Consider the following 23,020-nt stretch of genomic DNA (forward strand, 5'->3'; position numbering starts at 1 on the left):
TGCTATTTTTCACTATACTTAAATATCTAAGCATTCTAAGGTAGTGACCTATATCAAACATTAACTATCCACTTCCTAATATTCATTTCTATATTTGGTATCTGGTTTCCAGTTATAATAGTCTAAAAAAAAACTTATGCAAGTATAAGGCGGAGAGGAATTTTAGGAAACGAGACTTTTCACCTCTAACTTTGGAAGGTTTCCCAGATAAGGTTTTAACTGCTATATTTATAGAGGGTAGTAACAGAAGCTAGATCTACCCTTTAACCCAACTGCTCCCCATCCTCAACAGGAAGAGAAATGATAAAGACTGGGGAGGGGTGAGAGAAAAGATGCCTGGTTCATAAGCATGTAAAGTGCTCAGTAACACAAAAGCGAAAGGGTAGGATCACTACCTGTATCTCCCTAAGTCACACTAGTCATTCTGCCTCCCTACTGCCTTAAACATTCTCATTTAAATTAATTACCCAAATATAAAAATGGATTGGGGGTTAAGAGGAAAAGGCAGTGTAATTTACAGAACTCTTCCAAGACAGAAAACTTGGGTTTACATCACAGACCTGTGACTTTTTTTTTTTTTGGCTGCATTGGGTCTTCCTTGCTGCGTGTGGGCTCTCTCTAGTTGTGGTGAGTGGGCTTCTCATTGCAGTGGCTTCTCTTGTTGTGGAGCATGGGCTCTAGGTGCGCAGGCTTTAGTAGTTATAGCACGCGGGCTCAGTAGTTGTGGCTCGCGGGCTCTAGAGCGCAGGCTCAGTAGTTGTGGCTCACGGGCTTAGTTGCTCCACGGCATATGGGATCTTCCCGGACCAGGGCTCGAACCCGTGTCCCCTGCCTTGGCAGGTGGATTCTTAACCACTGCACCACGAGGGAAGCCCAGACCTGTGACTTTTAATGAGACTAGACCAAGTTATTTAACCTCTGTAAACTTTTTCCTACTTTTTTCAAAGGGCCACTGCGAGGATCAAATATGATAAGGAGTATGAAAAAGCTTATAAACAAAATTGCACCGAATAAAAATGCACCAAATAACCCAGGCTATGGTTTGCCACTGCGTCCAAACAACTAGACCTCTGGGTAGTATTTTAGTATTCTTTCTCTCACTTGAAAACCTTTCATATTGAGAACAATTATTAGTCAAAATTGTTTGAAAGGGATGTTGAAAGGTTTTATAGTGTGGGTTTTGATAAAGGTTTTTTTAAATTAAATGTTGATAACCATAATTCACAAATTTCATTTGTATCCCAAGGGTCTACCCAAATTCCCTTCAGGGAATTATCGTCAGTAATACTCACGCAGATCTGCCTTCCACATCTAGTTTGCCTGGATTGACCCCCTTTTTAGCAAGGATTGAGGACACTTTTTCTACATCTCCCCTTTCTGCTGCTTTCATCAATCGGTCATCATATTTGTTCCAATCTGCTGCTTGCTACAAAAAAGAAAAAAAGAATGTAAACATGGCATACTATATATATTAGTAAGACTTTCCAAAGAAGGGGAGAAAAAAAAGAGAAGGGAAAGCAGTAATGTATAATACATCACTCAGTTACCAGCTGCACCCCAAATTTCCTTGTCCCTGTTGTTCCAACATCACAAAAAGAACCTTTCCAAAACACCTGATGTACAAGAAATATTTTAATTATACTTTTGAGAAAAAGGATGTCTCTCCTGTTTTCTGCCCTGTTTTCTTTGCCTTCAGAGCAGAGAAAGGAGATGAGTAACTGTTGAACACCTACCCTGTTCCAGGCATGAATGACTTGAACAACCCTAGTAAACTAGAATTATCATCCCCAATTAACAGATGAGAAAAATCAAGGCTCCAGGGACATTAAATGACTCAAGCAGCCAAGCCCAATCAAGATTTCTCATGACTTCCAAAATCAGTGTGCTCTTTTTTTTCCTATTCTGTAACTCATGCTTTCAGATTTGGCTCTGATTATCTCCCAAGACCCTTAGATACAGTGGAATTCTGCACATCTTTTAAGAACCCCACCACCACTACTCGTTTAAAAGGCACTGTTCGAAATATAATTATGGAGACAAATTACACACACGTACACTCAAGAGAAAAAGCAATCCATTATGCTTATATATTAGGATAAAAAGAAACTTCTACATAGAATAAAATGAAAAATAAAAGACTCTAAAGTATTAACTACTTAAAAATCCTAAAATTATAGGATCACAGATGACTTTCATTTTCTTCCTTCTTTACATTCAACATATATTGTTTTTGTTAAAAAAGATTTTTTATTTCAACAAAACTTAGTGCATGTGTATTTAAAAGGAAGCTCAAAGGCAATGTTTTAAAATAGGAGAATGTATCACATGATGTATATTTTAATTATATCAAGGTTATCTTTAGCTTTGATTGGAGAAAATATATTCAAGACATTCTGAAGCCAATAGCTTCAACCTTTTCTTAGTAAGTAGAAATGTAGAACCCAGCACTAAAATATACATTATTTAAACAAGTACGGTTTTATTTTAAAATTCTATACAGTAAACTTATTGCTAAATTCTTTTCTAAGTCCAGCATCACTTCTAGAACAAAAAAAGATGTACATATTTTTCACTTAACTTACAAAGCAATTCCTATATCCACAAATACCATAACAAATTTCTGGGGGGGGGTGGTAATGAATCACTTAAATGAAGCATATCCTCTAAATGTTTGATCAGTATGATTATTTTATATCTACTATCCCCTCTAAACCAGAAAAAATAAAGCAACTGATTTTCTAGCTAAATAAGCAATGTATTCATTAAATACTTGAAGTGAAAAATATAAAAACTGAATATGAAAAAAGATAAATACATTAAAATTTTAACCCACCTCTGAAATCTGATTCAAGTACCTACACAGACTTCAGAATTGTTGGCTCTAGTCAAATTTGGAGATGAATTCACTTCTTTCTAACCTGAAAAGTTCAAACTACCAACTATGAGTAGTGGCTAAGCCCTACTCACTGGCTCAAAGTCTAAACTACATTTTAGGCATCCCCTTTCTTTAGCTTTAAAACAAAACAATCAGTTTCTGACTCTAAACTGGGGAGTGGTAGTAGATGTAGGCTTTGTGTTTTCAAATGCCTAAGGGATTAAGTCATGTTTAGCACACAAACACTTGCTCTAAATTGATCAGTTTATCCTTGCAGTTAGAACAACTCAACTTTATTTCCAGGTAAAGTCCTGGTGGAGAAAAGAGCTATTTAAAACACTAAACAATTGTAAAATCCAAAAGTAAGGCTCTTTAAAAGATAATTAAATGAGATTAAGGTCTCATATTATCCTGTGATTCTCAATTCTACTCCACTAAGCATTGTTTTCCATTTTGGTCCACTGTCAGTTAACAGAAATACTGCTCAATTATTAAGATTCTATTATATGCTTTTTAAACACAGAAAAAGAAACAAGAACTTTTGTTTTCTATCACTAACCCCAATCTGCTAATCAAATAAAGCAGAAAGAATATAATAAGACAAAGAAACCAAAATTAATAAAACAGTACATTTTAAAAGAATACAGTTCAAAAAGCCTAGCCAAGACTCTTGTTACACTGGACTACAGGGATACCTACTCCGTTTTTAGGAGCACAAGAAAACCAACAGTTCATCATAGACAGGATTTAGTTTCTTGTTGCTAACAGCAAACTACTTCGCATTAAGTTACAAATCTCTGTAGCTCACAAAGCAAGCCCTCAGAGAAACGCCTAACAAGTGACTCGGTCCTTCTCGTTACAACTCTTCCTGTTCTGCAGTCTTCATGCTGGGCTACACTTAGCTTGGATCTCTAACGATATTTTCTTCGTCTTCAGAATCCTTCTCCGCCTTCATAACGCTTGAAAATTATCTTCCCTGCTGTGCAGCACTTGAGTAAGAGCAGCCCCAAATCAGGTACTGTAACTCCTCCTATTTGTTATTCTTTAGAAGCTGTCTTTCAAAGCTGTCCCTTTTCAGGGACTCCACTGGGAAACTTCAACTCTGCATCCTGCCGCCTGAACACTGCAACACAGACCAGCGTCTGTGCACGATAAAGCTGTCCACATCCGAATCATCCCGTAAGCAGTGTGTAGGCTGTCTCCCATTGGTCAGGATCTATTTTACATTCCATAGGCCTTGACAGCTGAGTGATAGATAGAGAAGGGCAGCTAAGAATATACTGTAAATTCATGCTTCTCCTCTGAGTAATAAACTTGAGGTCTGCTAGGGAAAAATGACTCAAACACATTGTAAAACATGCTTATTATATCAAAGCAACTCGCGTGACACCACGACAAAATTGTTAAGAGACAAATTTGGTTATTCCACAAAACAATATTTAAAACGAATTTCAGTCTCAGGATCCTCTATCATGAAGTTATAATAACCTTGATAAACAGAATATAAAATTCTATTTTAAGCAAATGTGTCACACTTTAATTTAAGGAAACACACACACACAGAAACATTTTCAGATTTTCTCCATTTTCCTTGTACCCCTATCAGTCTCATTCTGCATACAACCAGGTTTCAGCTTACAACTGCTGCCAGTCTGTCTCCTAACACGTTAAATGAGAAGAGCCAGAGGCACTGCCAAGACATTAAATAGTCTGCATTATGATGAATACTTTTCAACAAATTTTAAATTTAACTCAGTACTCTTAATTTCCAAGTTTAGCACCCTGCCTAATATAACAAGTAAATATTTTATCAGTGGAATCAAATTATCTAGATTCAGGGATTTTAACAAACAAATAAAATGACTGAATACTAGAGGAGACAAATGCATAAATCACTGAGCAAGACTGTAAATAAAACTGCATTTGGGGACAAAGCAAACAATCTCTCCACATTCTCCATGATGCTTAACATGCTTGTACCACAACATTCCTTACATTATCAAGGATGGTGACAAACGTCTACAAGCTCCAGGGTGTTCTGTACCTTCTAGTTCCCGCAGTAGCACGAGAGTAATTTACACTTCCTCCAAAAAGGCAGATTTGGGAAATCATTTCACGGGAATGCTAAACATCCTAACACAACTGTTTATAGGAAGGAGGTAACTCTATACTATAGATCATGCTGCCAGTTAAAAGTTCTGTTACGGATTTCATCAAGAAATCCATTTCCTACTATTTAAATTTAAAATATTAGGTACATATTCTAATTATAAAATATATAAGATCATATATCATAATGTTTTATTTTTGAAACAATGATTTTTTTTTCCCCCAAATCACATTAGACATCACAATGGATTCTTGGCTGGACCCAGTGACTCCACCCACTCCATTTCAGCCCTCTTCAGAGGAAATCTGGGTGGGACAGAACTCAGGCCCTGTCCTTTGGTTAACAAAGCAAGCACATTCTTTCTATATATAGGACAGCAAAGGCAAAGGAAATAAAAAGACAGGGGGAGATCTGTAATGAGTAATAAAAGCCATATATGGAGCTGTCTGTGCTAATAACTAAGGCTCAGGAGATGGGATTTATATGCCCTCCTATTCTGCGGATATCCAGAACCTCCCCAGCCTCTGTGACTTACTCTCTTGTTCCTACTCTCGTTCCCCCCTTCCAGGTATTTCCCAAGAGCTCTAAGCAAATTCCCACCTCTGCTGTCCCCTGTGCCTGTAAGGTTCTTCCCTCACCTTCATTCTGGTTCTTCTTAAATATCACTGCGTTAGAGGGCTTCTCAAACCTCTGTATCTAAACAGTACCAGCTCCATCCTACCCTTGCCACTCTTTATCTTTCTGCCCTGTTTCACTTATCTTCATAATAGTTATCAGTATCTGCCCTTATTTCATATGTTTACCTGTTTATCAGCTTAATGCCTGTTCCTGGTATTTACTTCAAAAGTAATCAGAATAATCAGGGGGACAGATTGAATTCAACAGCACATTAAAAGGATTATACACCATGATTAAGTGGGATTTATTCTTGGAAAGCAAGGACGGTTTATCACATGAAAATTGATCACTGTAATACACCACATTAACTGACTTAAGGACAAAAGTCCATGATCATCTCAACTAATGTAGAAATATCATTAAATAAGATTTTAAATCTTTCATGATAAAAACACTCAAAAAACTGGAAACAGAAGGAAATTACCTCAACATAATAATGGTAATATATGGGGGCTTCCTTGTGGCACAGTGGTTGAGAATCTGCCTGCTAATGCAGGGGACACGGGTTCGAGCCCTGGTCTGGGAGGATCCCACATGCCGTGGAGCAATTAGGCCCGTGAGCCACAACAACTGAGCCTGCGTGTCTGGAGCCTGTGCTCCACAACAAGAGAGGTCGCGATAGTGAGAGGCTCGCGCACCACGATGAAGAGTGGCCCCCACTTGCCACAACTAGAGAAAGCCCTTGCACACAAACGAAGACCCAACACAGCAAAAATTAATTAATTAATTAATAAACTCCTACCCCCAACATCTTCTTTTAAAAAGAATAATAATAATAATGGTAATATATGAAAAGCACATAGCCAACATCATATTCAATGGTGAAACACTTATCCTCTAAGACCAGGAACAAGATAAGGATTCTCACTCTCACCATTTTTATTCAACTTAGTATTAGAAGTCCTACCCAGAACAATTAGACAAGAAAATGAAATAAAAGGTATCCAAATTGGAAAGGAAGAGGTACAATTATCTCTGTTTGCAGATGCCATGATGTTATACATAGAAAACCCTAGAAATTCCAAAAGAAAAAGAAACTGTTAGAACTAATAAATGAATTCAGCACAGTTACAGGATACAAAATCAACACACAATAATCAATTGTGCTTCTATATACACTAACAATGAGCAATCCAGAAATAAAATTAAGAAAACAATTCCACTTACAATAGCATCAAAAATAATACAATGGGGATATATGTATACTTATAGCTGATTCACTTTGTTATACAGCAGAAACTAACACAACATTATAAAGCAATTATACTCCAATAAAGGTGTTAAAAACAAAACAAAAACACTAACTTGAAAAAAATAATAATAATACAATAACTAGGAATAAACCTAACCAAGGAAGTGAAAGACCTGTATACCAAAAACTATAAAACATTACTGAAAGAAATTAGAGAAGACACAAATAATAGAAAGACAGTTCGTGTTCAGCTTGGAAGACTTACTATTGTTAAATGTCAATACTACTTGAAGCAATCCACAGATTCAATACAATCTCTATCAAAATTCCAAAGGCATTTTTTTCAGAAATAGAAAAATCCAGCCTAAAATTCATACTGACTTTCAGGGGAAACCAAATAGCCAAATGATCTTGAAAAAGAAAAACAAAGTTGGAGGTCTCACACTTCCTGATTTCAAAACATATTACAAAGCTACAGTAATCAAAACAGTATGGGGGGTGCTTCCCTGGTGGCGCAGTGGTTGACAGTCTGCCTGCCGATGCAGGGGACACGGGTTCATGCCCTGGTCTGGGAGGATGCCACATGCCGCGGAGCGGCTGGGCCCGTGAGCCATGGCCGCTGAGCCTGCGCGTCCGGAGCCTGTGCTCCGCAACGGGAGAAGCCACAACAGTGAGAGGCCCACGTACCGCAAAAAAAAAAAAAAAAAAGGTTAAGATGGTAAACTGTGTTTCTTTACCACAATTAAAAGTAAAAATAATAAAACAAAAGAAATGCAATCTCTCACAATATCATTAGCATGATTCATATCAATTAATAAACTTTTTAAAAACAAAATTAAGAGGGTGAGGATATACATAAAACAAGATTGGCCATAGGTTAATAATAGTTAAAGCTGAGTTATAGGTTCATTGGGGTTCATTATACTAAACTATTCTCTCAACTTCTGTATATTTCATGCACTTTTGATACATGGTCCAATAAATCTGATGTATAAACTTTTAAACTATATTACATGCTTATTACCAAGACCCTTCACTGATTCATTAATATGGCAGGAAACGCAGTATATATCCTTTCCACTCAGTCTTCTCTGGATTACAATGAAGTTATTGTCATTCACAGCCATATGCTTACAAGATGAGCCCTGTGCCATCGAATGAAAGCATTCTAAAAAGAAGCAGTAAGTTTTTTAAAAAAGCATTAATGTTTACCACATATTATAATAAATATATTTCTATACTTCAGTACTGTACTGGTTTGAAAAGAAGATATTCATCAAACTCAGAATGCAGCAAGCCAACACATCTATGGTAAAAGTCAAAATACAGCTATTTCTAGACAATAAATATAGCATTCTAACACATAGCAGTTATTTCACTAGGTAGATCTAAATGGATGATAGCGTTAAACTCTAGATCACCATAAAGGAAATCACTTAAAAGTCCTGACAGTGACTCCCTCATATTAGCATCAACTGCAAATTTGTAACTTTTTCAGAAATTAAATGATATTTAAAAATTTTTTAAGTAATTCATCTTCAATGTAGAAAATATATATTTAATTTTACATATAGAAATGACCTATAATTCCACCATGCAGAAAAAAATTACTAAAAATTTTGTATATTAAGCTCAAATTTCTTCTCTGTTAAAAGGTTTAATCAAATTTTTTTAAACATAAATAAGTCCAACAGTTGTTTCATTTATGCAATATTTAGGATAGAAGGTCTCCTGAGAAGAACTTTAAGGATGCAAATAAACAAGTAGACTTTAAAATATATGCAAATTCATATAAAGTACTTTGAAGAACAGTTTTAGACTCAAGGCAATTTTGGATACATTATCCAAAAGAGAAATATACAGGATTACCACAAAACTTTCATAGAAAACTGCTTAAAACCAAGAAAAGTCATGCTAAAGAAAAGTATCTAATTCACAGACCTTCATCATTCTGGTGTCATAGACCCCATTAAGATCTGATTAAAGCAATGGACCCTCTTTTAAAAATTATACATAAGCACAGAATCAGAAAAATTTACATTTATTTTCAGGGGGTTCATTGATCCCCTCTCTACAAATATGGAGTCCATGAGCCCCAAGATCAAAAACCCCTAGTATAGATAAGGAGAAGCAGCAAAAGGGTTTTGTCTTTTATATAATGTTTATAAAATAAGTACCGAATAACTGCCAAAAGATGTGATATTTGTTCAGTAAAAATTTACTGAGCATCTATGTGTAAAGGGATATGAATACTTGACTCAACATTCAAATATACATGATCATTCGATATGTGCTACACCACACGTTAGGTGCTGGATATACCACAGGGAACAAAACATACATGAGACCTGGCCTCAGGCAATTCACAGGAATAAAACCCAGTCACTTTCTTTAACTGATCTCACAATATGAAAAAGACACAGATATATATGTAAACATGCACATAATCATAATACACTGCTATAATACCACATTAATTACATGTAAGCTATAGAAGTAGTTCAAAAGAGGTAAATCAGAAAAAAAATTGTAGAAAAAAATGACTAAACTATCTACTAAAAGATGAGTAGGGAGACGAGACCAGAGGCTGAACTCTGGATCTGACAAGATGGCTGGGCTACCCCTCAGGATTATCAAGGAAACCCAGCGTTTGCTGTCAGAACCAGTTCCCGGCATTAAAGCAGAGCCAGATGAGAGCAACACCCGTTATTTTCATGTGGTCATTGCTGAGCCTCAGGATTCCCCTTTTGAGGAAGGGACTTTTAAACTTGAACTATTCCTTCCAGAAGAATACCCAATGGCAGCCTCTAAAGTAGGTTTCATGACCAAAATTTATCATCCTAATGTAGACAACTTGGGAAGAATATGTTTAGATATTTTGAAAGATAAGTGGTCCCCAGCACTGTAGATCTGTACAGATCCAGGCTTTGTTAAGTGCTCCCAATCCAGATGATCCATTAGCAAATGATGTAGCGAAGCAGTGGAAGACCAATGAAGCCCAAGCCATAGAAACAGCTAGAGCATGGACTAGGCTATATGCCATGAATAATATTTAAATCAATCCGATCGTCAAGTGTGCATCACTTCTCCAGTTCTGCCAAGACTTCTTCCTTTTTTGTTTGCATTTAATGGACACAGTTTTAGAAACATTACAGAATAAAAGCCCAGACATCTTCAGTCCTTTGATGATTAAATGCCCATTAGCAAATATGTCTTGTCCTGATTCACTGTTGTAAAGCATGAGCAGAGGCTAGAAGTATCATCTGGATTGCTGCGAAACATTTAAAAGCAATGGCTCCTTTCTGCTTTTACTCATTTCCCCCATCATGGTTTAAGTAGAAAGCACTGTGAATGAAGGTAGTTGTCAGGGTTAGCTGCCGGGGGATAGGTGTTTTTCTTTATTTTCTTTATTTTTTTTGGTGAGGGGGAGGAAGTTAGTTTTATTTTAATATTATGGGCTCCTTTCCCCCTTTTTTTGATGATCTAATTGCAGTGGTTAAAAGCAGCTAGCCAGTTCTTTAGAATATGCTCTCTAGCCAAGTCTAGCTTTATTTAGATGCTGTAGATGGACAAGCTTGATTGTTTGAACCAAAATGGGAACATTAAACAAACATCACAACCCTCACTAATAACACTGTGACTTTGCTGTCAAGTGTAGAGTCCTCCCTTCAAGAAAAAGCTTGTAACCATTTTGTATGACTTGTCTGGAAACTTCTGTAAATCTTATGTTTTAGTAAAATATTTTTCGATATTCTAAAAATAAAAAATAAATCAAAAATAATATAAAAATAAAAGATGAGTAGAGAAATCACCAGGTTTGAAATAGCACCACAAATTAGGAAACTAAACACAACTGTAGCCCTTTATGGTTTATGAAGCACTTCATATTCATGATATATCAATTTAAAAATCTATTCACATATGACTCCCATACACATTTGCAACCCAGGCTTCTCTATCTCCAGGCCCATGTATTCAAATACCTTCTTGACAATTCTTCTTCAGTGTCTTAAAAGTGCCTCCATGTCCCAAACTATAAACATGTTCTTCCTCCCAAAATCTGATACTATTCCAAGTTTCACTAACACAGTAAATGATACCATGATCCATCTAGTTGTACAAGACAGAAACCTAGAAATGAGTCTTGACACCTGACTCACCAAATCCCCAGTGAGTTTACCTCCCCATTATTACTCAAATCCACCAGCTCATCTCCAGGTCCATCGACATTACCCTACTTCAAGTTAGCACCATTCCTTACCAGGATGACTGCATTAATCTCCTAAACAGTCTGTCTATATTCATTCCAGCCCCTTCCCTTGTATTCTCCACACTGTAGCCAGAGTGATTTTCAAAATGAAAACCTAATCATACCACCACCACTCTCTTCCAAATACCCTCTCCCACCTCACTTAAAATCCTTCAGTAGTTTTCTGTTCTTGTAGAAGACAGACAAATTCCTTTATGATGTCTACAAATCCCTGAATAGTGTTACCCCTACTACCTCCCTCAGCCCCATCATATGAAATACTAACAGTGTTTCTCATATTATACATGCAGAAATTGAGTCACTAGGAGATTACGGGATTTCGTATAAGGCAATTGCAGTTAGTTGCAGGATGATTAGAGATCCTATTGTTATGACTTGTTGTCCAGTCCTTTCCACTAATGAAGCTATTTCCATTTCTCAAATCATCTGAAAATAAATCTTTGATGTAAAAATGCAAGTATCTTTAAAAATTTAAACATCATAAACTTAGATGTCCTTTACAGCAAAAAAAAAAGGACAAAAATTTCCACATTTGCATATGCAAACTTTAATGATGCACCTACTACATGTCATGCATGGCGCTAGGGATATAGAAGTGAGTAAAACAGCCAAAGTCTTTCTCCTTTTTTAAACTACTTTATTAAAGTATAATTGACATGTAAAAAGCAGTACACATTTAATGTATACAACTCAATGAATTTGAGAATAAGTCTATTCCAGTGAAACCACCACCACCATCAAGGCCATAAACATATCAAAGTCTCTCTTCTAATGGAATTTGACGTTCTAAAGGAACAAAATAGGGTTAAACAACTAAGGGAAAAAAAAACTATCAGATGAGAATTGGGAAGGAGATGCGATGGAATGCTGGGGATAGATTATCGGGTTGGGTAACCCAGAAACTTCTGAGAAGGCGATATTGAAGATGGGATCTGAGTGAAAAGGAAGAGCCAGCCTGAGAGAATATACATTTCAGAAGAGAACAAGCAATGAAGTGAGTTTGGCATGGTTGACAGAAGGCCAGTTTGGCTGACTAATAAAGAGTAAGAGGGATCACGGGATGAGGAGGGGGAGGGGGGCAGGCACTACCAGATCTAAAATGTGCGTTTCCCCAGTTTTGTCATCAAAAGTTTTCAAAAGGGACTTCTTCAGGAACTAAAGCAACTCTTCTTCATAAGGTTCTTTTGGCCACTTTAGAATCAAGTCTAAAAAGATAATTCATCCTAAAGTGCTACTTTTTTTCACTTCCAAGCATTTATATTGAACAATATACAGCTAAGTCTTAACTTGCCTTGAAATGTTTTTAAGATTAATCAATTATCTTAATATAATAAATATCATAGTGTACCTCACCCACCTCAGACCTGGAAACCTAAACAAACTTTGCAATGAACTACACTAAAAAAAACCACCATAAAAGAGAAATAGCACCCCAGAAAACAGAATTTCACAATCACATCCTCAAGATAAGGCTCTTCAAGAAAAAGAACATAGAGGCAACTAAATAAAGTCTTCTCCGAGGGGGAAAAAATCCTAAATAAAAGCTAAACAACACATACATTTAGGCAATCCCCTAAATATCTAATTGAAACAAAGTACAACAGGCTTCCACAGTATCCTACAATTATCACCATTCCTGTTACTAAACCCAAGACAAGCTCTGCCACAACTGAAAATGGAGCAAACAGCAGAAAGCAAAGCTCATGAAGCATAAACATTCCTTGAAGATTAGGCTGCACAATTAAAAGTTGTTCTACAGTTCACTGGATTGATGACAGAAATATTTCCCCCATTCCATTTAGTCCAAAGATTATGTACTCTTCTTTCTTATATAACAGCAAATTAGAGCTTACATAATAGAAAAAGGAAAAAAAGAATGTTAAAATAAACCAGGAAAACAAAAGCTGCGCATCCACTGTCTTCTTCCCAGACCCCGGACTCTCTTCCCTTTCTGATTTTTCCTTATCCTTATTTAATTAGGCCCCATCTTATCCTCTCAAGCCTTCCACTGTGTGATCTGAAAGTACTATATAGTCAAGGCTCAATGGAACAAATAGAGGAAAGGGAAAATTATACCCCATCAATCATTTTTCTGATTAAGATGTTAACAGGCTTAATCCTGCTTTACTGGATTTCTCTACATAAAAATGTCAAGCACAAAAAAGACAACAATAATAATAACTATTATTATTACTTAATAAATCTAACATCTTAAGGACTGAAGGTGTTATGAAATCTAAAAAAACTTTCAACAACTGGAGTCAAAAATACTCAGTACTGCTTTGATAAGATTTCCTAACTACCCGGTTTGATTCTATTCTAGTCTGTTGTATAAATACCAGACTGTCTACCCCTAACTATTGCAGGTATTTGTTCCTTTATTAGAACTGTCTAGGGACCCAAAAGAGGTTATTTAAAATAGACAGGAAATTGCCTCTCCAATTTTAATAAGCAGCATTTGTTTCATAATATTACTTATTTCACCCTTCCTCACCAGAAGAAGCATTAAATTCTAAAGTAAATATATATATAGATCTTAAACACAAAAAATTATAAATGTATATCATACAAGAATATAGCTCTCAGGCTGGATAAATAAGATTTTGTTTAAGATTCCCTTTAAAATGTTAAGCAATTGGTTATTTGGGAGAAATAAATATAAACTTTTTCCCTAGAAAATTTTAGAAAAAGTGTATTCAAATTAGAATTCTTTAAATGCCTAAATGTCATGATTGAAATTTTTTCAATATTAAAGGTAAAAACAGAGAAGGGTCTATTATGCCTCTTACCCCACCTTACATACACCAATGAACAGAGTAATACCTCTGACTAGTTTTAACAAACATTTTGGCTAATGTTTGATATATATATCTCAAAACAGGAGGAAGCATTCTATGTTTATTCTTGATAAAGTAAAAAGCAGAACAGATACACTTTAAAAAAAGCCTCTGATGGGGTTTGACCACAGTGAAAAATAAGAGATATTTTTGTTTCTTTGGCTTTCTATTTTTTCTTGGCTTTGCAAAGAAACATTAGCTAAACAAAAATATGTTTGCTAGAACTCAAAAGACCCTTCAAGAATTGAACTAATAATAAATCTTACCCTACTAACCAGTATTTTTAAAATTAAAAGTGGGAAATATAAAGATACATACAAACAGAGGGTTATAAGAAAATATATGTTTTTGTAAACACATTACAAGTTAACTGCTTTTTTAAAATTATTAAATGAATAATAGTTCTACACATATGCATAACGCTTCCCACACAGCTTTTTAAGCAGGATTTCCTTCCAGTGAGTCTTAATATATTTCTCCCATATTAAAAATACATGACCAAATTAATAATGAGAAAGAATGAATACTCTCATGATATTTAGGTATATAACAAGAAAACACAGCATTTAAAATAAAGATTCAGTTTCAAAATTCTTTAAGAAATACTTGTTACACTATAAGAAGAACTCTCTAAGTCATATTGTTATTTCTACTTTCCAAATGGGGCATAAACAAACTAAGCAATTTACAGTGTTGGACTGTGCAGCTACTATTAATTCCTTTCACTCCTGTAAGCCCACCCTTTGCTATATGACTTTGCCATGATTCCCATCAAAAGATGGCATTTATTTCCTCATCCCATAAATCTGGGCTGGACTTGTAACTTATTTTGACAAATAGAATGTGGCAGAAGTGACCCTGTAGAACTTTGAATCTAAGTCTCAAGAGACCTTACAGCTTCCCCTCTTGGGATGCTGCTGACACAGCGTAAACAAGTTAGTGACCCAGATCATGAGAGAGCTTAAGAGAGAAAGAGCCCAGCCACCCAGTCATGCAATCTAGCATAAAGTGCCAGACACATCAGCGTGGCCAACTTAGACCACCCAGCACTACAAGCGCTACCAGATGACTTGGCAACCACATGAGTGACCCCAGACAAGACCAGTGGAACAACCATGCAGCAGAGCCCAGCCCAAATTGCTGACCTATGAAGTCAGCAGCAAGTAAAATAGCTGTTGTTTTAAAACACTACATTTAAACCTAGGACTGTCTGAATCCAGGGCCTAGACTCTCTCTACTAACAAAAGCTACAATTTACTATTTGGTTGGGAAACAAATACATCTTGTACTCTAACTCAATTTTACAGATACAAGAGCAATCAAATTAAAAAATAATAGTTTACTTTTTTTTAACCCATTACCTAAAAAAAGGGGATGAGCTGGGCACAGAAATACCTTTTTAACCATCTTAAAAGAAGGAAAATAGATACATACAATGAATTCTGCAATTGTAATAATATGAAGTTGATCAAATTTTATAGAAAAAATACTTTCTCTTCATTCCCAAAGATACACAAGTATTCATTTAAAAACTAACAGCATTCATATATATTTTATCCATAAAAACTGAAATCAGCATGTGATCTAAAAAATCTGAATGGCTGTGCAATGAAACAATTAAGAAAGTATTAAATTTTATGAATCTAGTAAAATATGTGGCTTTCAACAATAAAACATTGCTACTGTAATGTTTAATAAGTATACATTCCTACTTGAATGGAAATACTGAACTAGGAGTGGACCATAACAGAGCAAGGACCGCAAGCACCATTTCTATGTATTCTTTAAGGGTTGGCAAACATTTTCTGTAAAGGGCTAGATGGTAAGTATTTTAGGACTTGCAAGCCATGCAGTCTCTGTTGTAACTATTCAACTCTGCCACTGTAGAATGAAAACAGCCACAGATAATATACAAAAAAAAAAAAAAAAAAAAAAAGCATTGCTGTGTTACAATAAAGCTTTATTTATTAAAAAAACAAAACAAAACAGGCAGCGGGCCACAGTTTGCCAACCCCTGTTTTAGATGCTCAAATATCTTCAGCCAAAATACATCTAGTTTATTAGTTGTGATCAAGCTTGTTTGTTTGCTGCCTTACCACGAGACCTATTAGAAAGTACTCTCTGTATTCATACTCTACTCTCTGCAAAATACCATTAGGTACATATGAGGGTAAATTTTATATGACAACTTGGCTCTGCTATGATGACCAGTTGTTTGGTCAAACAGGAGTCTAGATGCTGCTATGAAGGTATTTTGTAGATGTGATTAATAACTGAAATCAGCAGACCTGAAGTAAAGGAGATAACCCTTGATAATTTGGGGTAGGCCTCATCCAATTACTTGAAGACCTAAAGAGCAAAATCTAAAAATTCCCAGAGAAGAAGCAATCCTGCCTCATGACTGTAACACAGAAATCCTGCCTGAGTTCCTAGTCTGCCGGCCTGCCTTACACATTTCAGATTTTTCAGCCCCAGGCTCATGTAAGCCAATTCCTTAAAGTAAATAAATCTCTCTCTTAGATATAGATATCTATGAGATACAAATATATAGATATCTCCTATTAGTTCTATTTCTCTGGAGAACCCTGATTGATACAATATATTAAGGTAATATGACCTTAAATTTTAAAAAGGATATACTCTGATTTTTGTGCATTATCCAAAACTATGTGAGAAAGTTGTGGTAGACAGTATTATTATTTGAGATTATTCAATCCCCTACTTCCTTGCAAGATGATTATATAATACATCCACATGTAGATGTGTGACTTGTGCATATCTCATAGGGAAAGAATAGACGTCCCTGGGTTATTGATTTGGGGACTGCCCATGTCATATGTTTTGGCCAACAGAATGTGAACAGATGTGATGTACATCACATCTAAGCAAAAACTTGAACACGAATTTGGGCCAGCCTTCTTGCTTCAGTACTTTGTCAAGAGATTTCATATAACAGTTGCTCCTTCAGCCTTGGTTCTGGAGGGGAGTCACAGGCTATTTCTACAGAGCTGACTCACAGTCTACAACATAAAGTCAGTAGGAAATATAAGTTTGTTATTTTGAGAAACCACTGAAATGCGGAGGTAATTACTACAACAAAGCTGAACACTGTAGAAATTGGTACCAGAAGTAGGGTGCTACTTTCATCACCACCACCACCAAAATAATAAAAGTATGTGATGTAGGCGTTGAGGCCAGGCGGCAGACAGCAAGGAAACTGTAATGGCAAACCACATAGTGTAGTGGTAAATAAAACTGTTAGGTATAAAATATTAGACAACTTGGTGAAATGACTGAACTTGTGATTGGCATCTAAAGTGGGAGAGAGGCAGTCTTGCAGGACTCAGCCCTTAACCTGTAAGGTCTGAGTTAAGTCTGGGTAGTGGCAGAATTGAGTTACCTTATAGGACACCCAGTCGGTGCCCACAGAGGATTGGAGAATTGCTTGGTGTGGAAAAACCCACACATACTTGGGAGTGCAAAAGTATTCAGTGAGTTGTGAGTAAAGGAAACAAATGTTTTCCTTTCACCCAATAAACCCTTTCAGTGGAACAAAATGGCTTGGAGGGGAACTCCCCACAGGAAGAGACAAAGGATGTGGTCCCACAGAAGCCTGATCAGTTCAAGATAATTGTATTGATGTCTAGAGAAAAATGCATATCTCAAAGAATTGAGGATATAGCTAGCGCATGGCACATGGATCTGACTAAAATCAAATAGATAAGAAGACAAAAGACAACTTCCAAAACAATCCACAGACTGAGTTAAGGGTCTGTTACTCTTCTAGACCATCTTTGGGTCCCCAAATTTCTGTAGACAAGAATCAGGCCAGGAAAGCTGCTCAACACTTACCTCAGTCACCAGCTAAGAAGGGTATACCCTCCAATACTCTGTTCCAATATGGATGAACATGGTATATTAAAGGAAATACCTCACAGAGGGCATAGCCAATGGCCACGGAAAACAGCGGACTAGAGCGCCTCACACAGGACCAAAACCAGGGCCTAATCAAGGAACATCCCCTAGTGCCAAGAAAAGGAGGCCTCACTATATTTACCCAAGAATATTCTTATAATTGCCAAGGACAATTGTAGTGTGATTGCTCTGTGCCTCCATTCTTCCCCTTTCTTAACAGGAGGGTTTACTGTGGATAGCCTAGCCCTGCTCCAACACTGTATGTTGGAGAGATGGAGGGTGGAAGATAACTGATCTCTGAGTCAAGAAAATCTACATACAGAAATGATGTAGAAATTCTAACGACTGAAAGAAATTCTTGGGGTATTTTTCTCGAGGAAGGGATAAATAAATCTAGTATGTAGAAGGAAAGAAAGTTAATATTTGTAATCAAGAGGACAGATTGTGGTAGATTATTGCTCACTCTTTACCATGCCCATCCTTGGAAGAGGCTATACAGCCCTACCCATTGATTTATAACTTGTCTATACCTCCAATGGGAACAATATTTGTCCCTGTGCCTCACTGACTTTGAGCCTAGCCACGTGACATGCTTTGGCAGTCATGAAGCACTCCACACCTGAACAAAAGCTTTAAGAGGTATCACAAGTTTCAGCCAGCCCTCTGAGTTCTCAGTACCATGTAAATGGCAGGTCCAGACAGAGGTTGCTCCTTCAGTCTGGGTGTCAGAATGAAAACACGTGGAGTAGAGCCACTCTGCACAGGCAGCCCAGAGTCTATGTGTAATGTAATGTGGTTATAAGCCACCAAAATTTGGAGGTTATTTCTTGCTGTAGCAAAGTTGATTAATACAGAAATCAAATGAAGCAAAAGGTAAAAGGGGGAGGGGGCTTCCCTGGTGGCGCAGTGGTTGAGAGTCCGCCTGCCGATGCAGGGGACACGGGTTCGTGCCCCGATCCGGGGAGATCCCACATGCTGCGGAGCGGCTGGGCCCGTGAGCCGTGGCCGCTGAGCCTGCGCGTCCGGAGCCTGTGCTCCGCAACGGGAGAGGCCACAACAGTGAGAGGCCTGTGTACCGGAAAAAAAAAAAAAAGGTGGGGGAGGGATTCTGCGATGCGTAGCTATTATTTTGGTAGCTGAATATAGTGCAAGATGCCTGAATATAGTGCAAGATGTTACAGACTAGTACAGTTACTGAAGGATCTATATTTCTGTAGCAGCTAGGGGTATGAGTAAATACAGATTACTAAAAGGATAAATAAGTTTAGTTTAAGTTGTTGGAAGTGAGGTTGTGGCAAAAATAAAAATAAGGTTGCAAACCTGATAAATTAACATTTATTATTAATAATAAGCACTTCATATACACTTTACATAGTCCTCAACTATAAGCAAAAAAGACTGTTATTACCATCTTCATTTTCCGTATAAAGAGAAACTTAGAGAAGTTTACTGACTTGCCAACGCTAAACAGCTACCAAGTGACACAGTAAAAATTCAAATTCAAGACTATCTAATTCTAAACTTCAATTTTTTTCTATACCATGCTGGCACAAAAAAGGGTACAGATTATTTAATAATCGTTCCATAGAAGGGTTACCTTGGTTTTATACTTTTTACCAATTCTACAAAATGGATGCAAGAGAAAGCCGATACCATGAACTCAGTTCTAAGTCTGAATCCTATTAAATAAATATATTATTCATATGAATTTCGTCTTTTATACTCTAAGATGTTCTTATTAATGTCACAACCAAGATTCCAAAATAATACATCTTTTATTTCTACTGAATACATTTTCTTAAATTCAGACTACAGTAATTCAGAAATTTGAAGATTCAGCTTAAGTGATGGCCTAAATTTACCTTGCTGATATGAAAAGGATTTCCCAAGCAAATCAATAATGCATTAAAATGATCGGTGATGCATTTTAGATTAAAGGAATATTTTAAACACTTTATAAACCATTTAATAGCCCTTACCTCACCCATATAAACAAAAAATAAGAGTTTTTAAATTATATAACACAAACTCATGGTAGAAAAATTATACAAGACTAATACATATTCAAAACAAAAGCAGCAAAGACAACCTAGCAAAACCATCATTAAGGGATAATAACAACTTTATATTTTGTTACACATGCTTCCTCATTTTCAATACCTAGATATATATTTACTTTTAAATCAAAATACACACATTTCATTTAAATGGTTATTCTTAATATGCGTTCAATAGAATTGCTTACGAATGAATATTCCTAACTTGGAGAATTCCAAAGTGTATTCAAATATCAGTCTTTCTGGCTCCCCCTGCTGGACACGAAGAGAAGCTTTTTATTATTATTATTCAATTCGTTTAAACACTCAATCTCAGAGAAGCACTAATTTATCATTATTAAAAACATCTTTGGGGGGCTTCCCTGGTGGCGCAGTGGTTGAGAGTCCGCCTGCCGATACAGGGGACACGGGTTCGTGCCCCGGTCCGGGAAGATCCCACATGCCGCGGAGCGGCTGGGACCGTGAGCCATGGCTGCTGAGCCTGCGTGTCCAGAGCCTGTGCTCCACAACGGGAGAGGCCACAACAGTGAGAGACCCGCATACAGCAAAAAAAAAAAAAAAAAAAAAAAACATCTTTGGGAACTTGTCTGAACGTACAGTTTGGCCAGAAAGTGTACAATGGTCTATTGTTGAGGGCACTCGCTCCTACTAGCCAACAGGGATTTGGCATCAGAAAATCCGGGACTAAGTTCCCAGTGAGTTCCCAGCTTGATTACTTATTTGCTAACGACCTTGGTCAGATTATTTATTCCTTCGGAGCTTCAGTTTCCTCATCTGTCAAATGAAGGTAATATCAACCACCTCACTAGTCGTAAGGATTAGAGTTAACAGAACAAGTGCAAAATAAGTGGCAGTTAAGTATTACTGCCGCCGCCACCACCAACAAGGAGCTGAGTTGTGGTTACACAGCATAACTCCTTAAGAATCACTACACAGCAATCAAATGCAAAGAGATTAACTTTTACAATGTAAACTTACTGTACTTACACTCGTTTAATAACTTCCTGTTGCTCTCAAAACCAAATCCTTAACATGACCTCTAAGATTCTTCACGGTCTGGTCCCTACTGACCTCTGAAGTGTAATCTTGAAGCTAGATACTCTTCTCCCAGCCCTCTAATCTCTTTTCATAGTGAAGTTCTTCACAAGTACCAGGTTCCCTCACAGGGTACCTGATAACAGCATTTCCTTCCTCTATGCTACTTAACAATAACTCATTTTTTTAGATCTCAGCTCAGCTTTTGCAGAGACACTTTCTCTGACTTCCCAGACCAAGTCAGACCTTCACTATTATGTATATTATGGTATACCTCTCCTTCACAGAGCTTATTACACAGTGCTGTAGCTTTATATTTAAATGTGTTAGCACTGTAATACTGTCTCCCCCCCTTGTCTGTCTACAAGTTCCTCAAGATCAGGGAGTAGCACTCCGTATCCTCACAACCTAGCCACTTGACTGCATAGAGCAGGCACTTAAGTATCTGTTGAGTGACTGAATAAACTTAAATTAACAGATAACTGAAATCAAAGAATTCTTTCTAAACCTGACTACTTCACATACAAAGGTAGCCATATAAATATAAAGCAACATTATGAATATTTTCTTTTGTATTACTTCTCAGGCAAGCTGCTCATAAAGTCTGTTCATAAAATCTGATAGACAATAATACACAGAAATATCTTTAACACATATACTCAAAGAAAATGTTGTGCCTTTCAAAGAGAAGAATTTTTAAGAGCACAGAAACCTAAACATATGATAGTCCTTTAACACTATTTGATTTAAATTTTTTAAAAAAATTAATGTCTGTGACTTGCTTTTGTAACAAATATTCAGCTGAAAATCTGTCTGAAACTGAGTGTTTTACACTGTACTACAGAGTTTTACTTTTCAAGGGAATCTGTGGTTGCAAAATAGTAGAGCTAGCAATAACCAGCTAAAAGGTGTGCTTCGTGGCTTCTTTCACAAGTATGCATACTGTACTATTTTAAACCAACACATACCTCCAATTGCCTTAAAGAGTGAGAACTTTAATTTATAGATTTAACTCCTTCCTTACATAGTAAGCATTCCCAAGTATATAGTAAATTTTGGCCCCAAATGGCTTTTCCTCTATTCATTTATACCAAAGCCAGAAAACAAGGAAAGCTCCAACCAAAAAAAGCAACAAGGTTTGCAACACATCTCCTAGACTCAAATCTTATTTGATAGAATACTTGATAAATTTATTTGATAGATGTATTAGATAGATTTTTGTCTTTATTTGATGATTTTAGCAAATCCTATGACTGCAAAATAGCAATTGTTATTTTATCCCCACAAACCTTTTCAAAATGCTGGTACATCTAAGATGTGGGGCTGAGGGGAATGAAAAATATAAAGGATGATAAAAACTATACTTTGTTATAAACCATGGTTTCTCAACCTTGGCACTATTCAAATTTTGCACCAGGTAAGTTTTTGTTGTGGAGGGTGTGTCCTATGCATTGCAGGACGTTTAGCAGCATCCCTGGCATCTACCCACTAGATGCCAGTAGTACACCCCCAAGTTGTAGCAACAAAAAGGCCTCCAGATATTGCCAAATGTCTCTCAGGGAACAAAAGTCACTTGTAGTTGCGAACCACTGCTACAAAGGAATAAATTAAGGTAAAGACAACTTGGTCTTATTCTTGCCAATATAACCTAATTTTACTTTAAAAGGCCATTCAAATGATTCTAAAATGCAAACTTTACGTACGGACATGTAAGATGTATACCAAATTCTTAACAGTTTACATATTAAAAATTCAAAACTTCATTGACAATACTTAGATTCCTGCTAATTTAACCAAAAATATTACCAGATTTTTGAAGTCAATATGAAAGACGTTAATTGTCAGAAGTTCAACTAAACTAACAGTACTGGCTCTAGGATTTGGTGTGGTACATAAATAAACCCCAGACTGGTCTATTATTTCTATTTTTATAACAAATAAAAATAGAAATAATAGAAATAAAAGAAATGGTGGTGTTTCTCTCCCAACCTCCAAATATAAAACTCTGTCTCAAAACTACAGTTCATGTCCAATCCTCCTCTCTTCCCATT

General features: G+C 36.5%; 1 protein-coding gene and 1 pseudogene across 3 annotated transcripts in view; one reads left to right on the forward strand and one right to left on the reverse strand.

The window, feature by feature from the left end:
* Positions 1-23,020, reverse strand: part of UACA (uveal autoantigen with coiled-coil domains and ankyrin repeats) — a gene marked incomplete at its 5' end in the record, with an annotated part of 81,485 nt that overhangs the window by 41,759 nt on the left and 16,706 nt on the right. Inside the window, 2 exons of one of the 2 annotated variants that reach the window (XM_079701245.1) lie at positions 1,293-1,426; positions 3,575-3,628. In XM_079701245.1, the coding sequence (XP_079557371.1) occupies positions 1,293-1,426; positions 3,575-3,613 (173 nt within the window). Of the gene's footprint in view, positions 1-1,292; positions 1,427-3,574; positions 3,629-23,020 lie in introns of those variants that run through there. The other variant, XM_079701244.1, reaches the window with a different exon arrangement.
* Positions 9,464-10,437, forward strand: LOC307050337 (ubiquitin-conjugating enzyme E2 N-like; annotated as a pseudogene). Its single transcript has one exon. The product of its transcript is annotated as a ubiquitin-conjugating enzyme E2 N-like (transcript).

Source organism: Hyperoodon ampullatus, assembly GCF_949752795.1.
Source record: "Hyperoodon ampullatus genome assembly, chromosome: 3".
Classification (NCBI taxonomy): Eukaryota; Metazoa; Chordata; class Mammalia; order Artiodactyla; family Ziphiidae; genus Hyperoodon; species Hyperoodon ampullatus.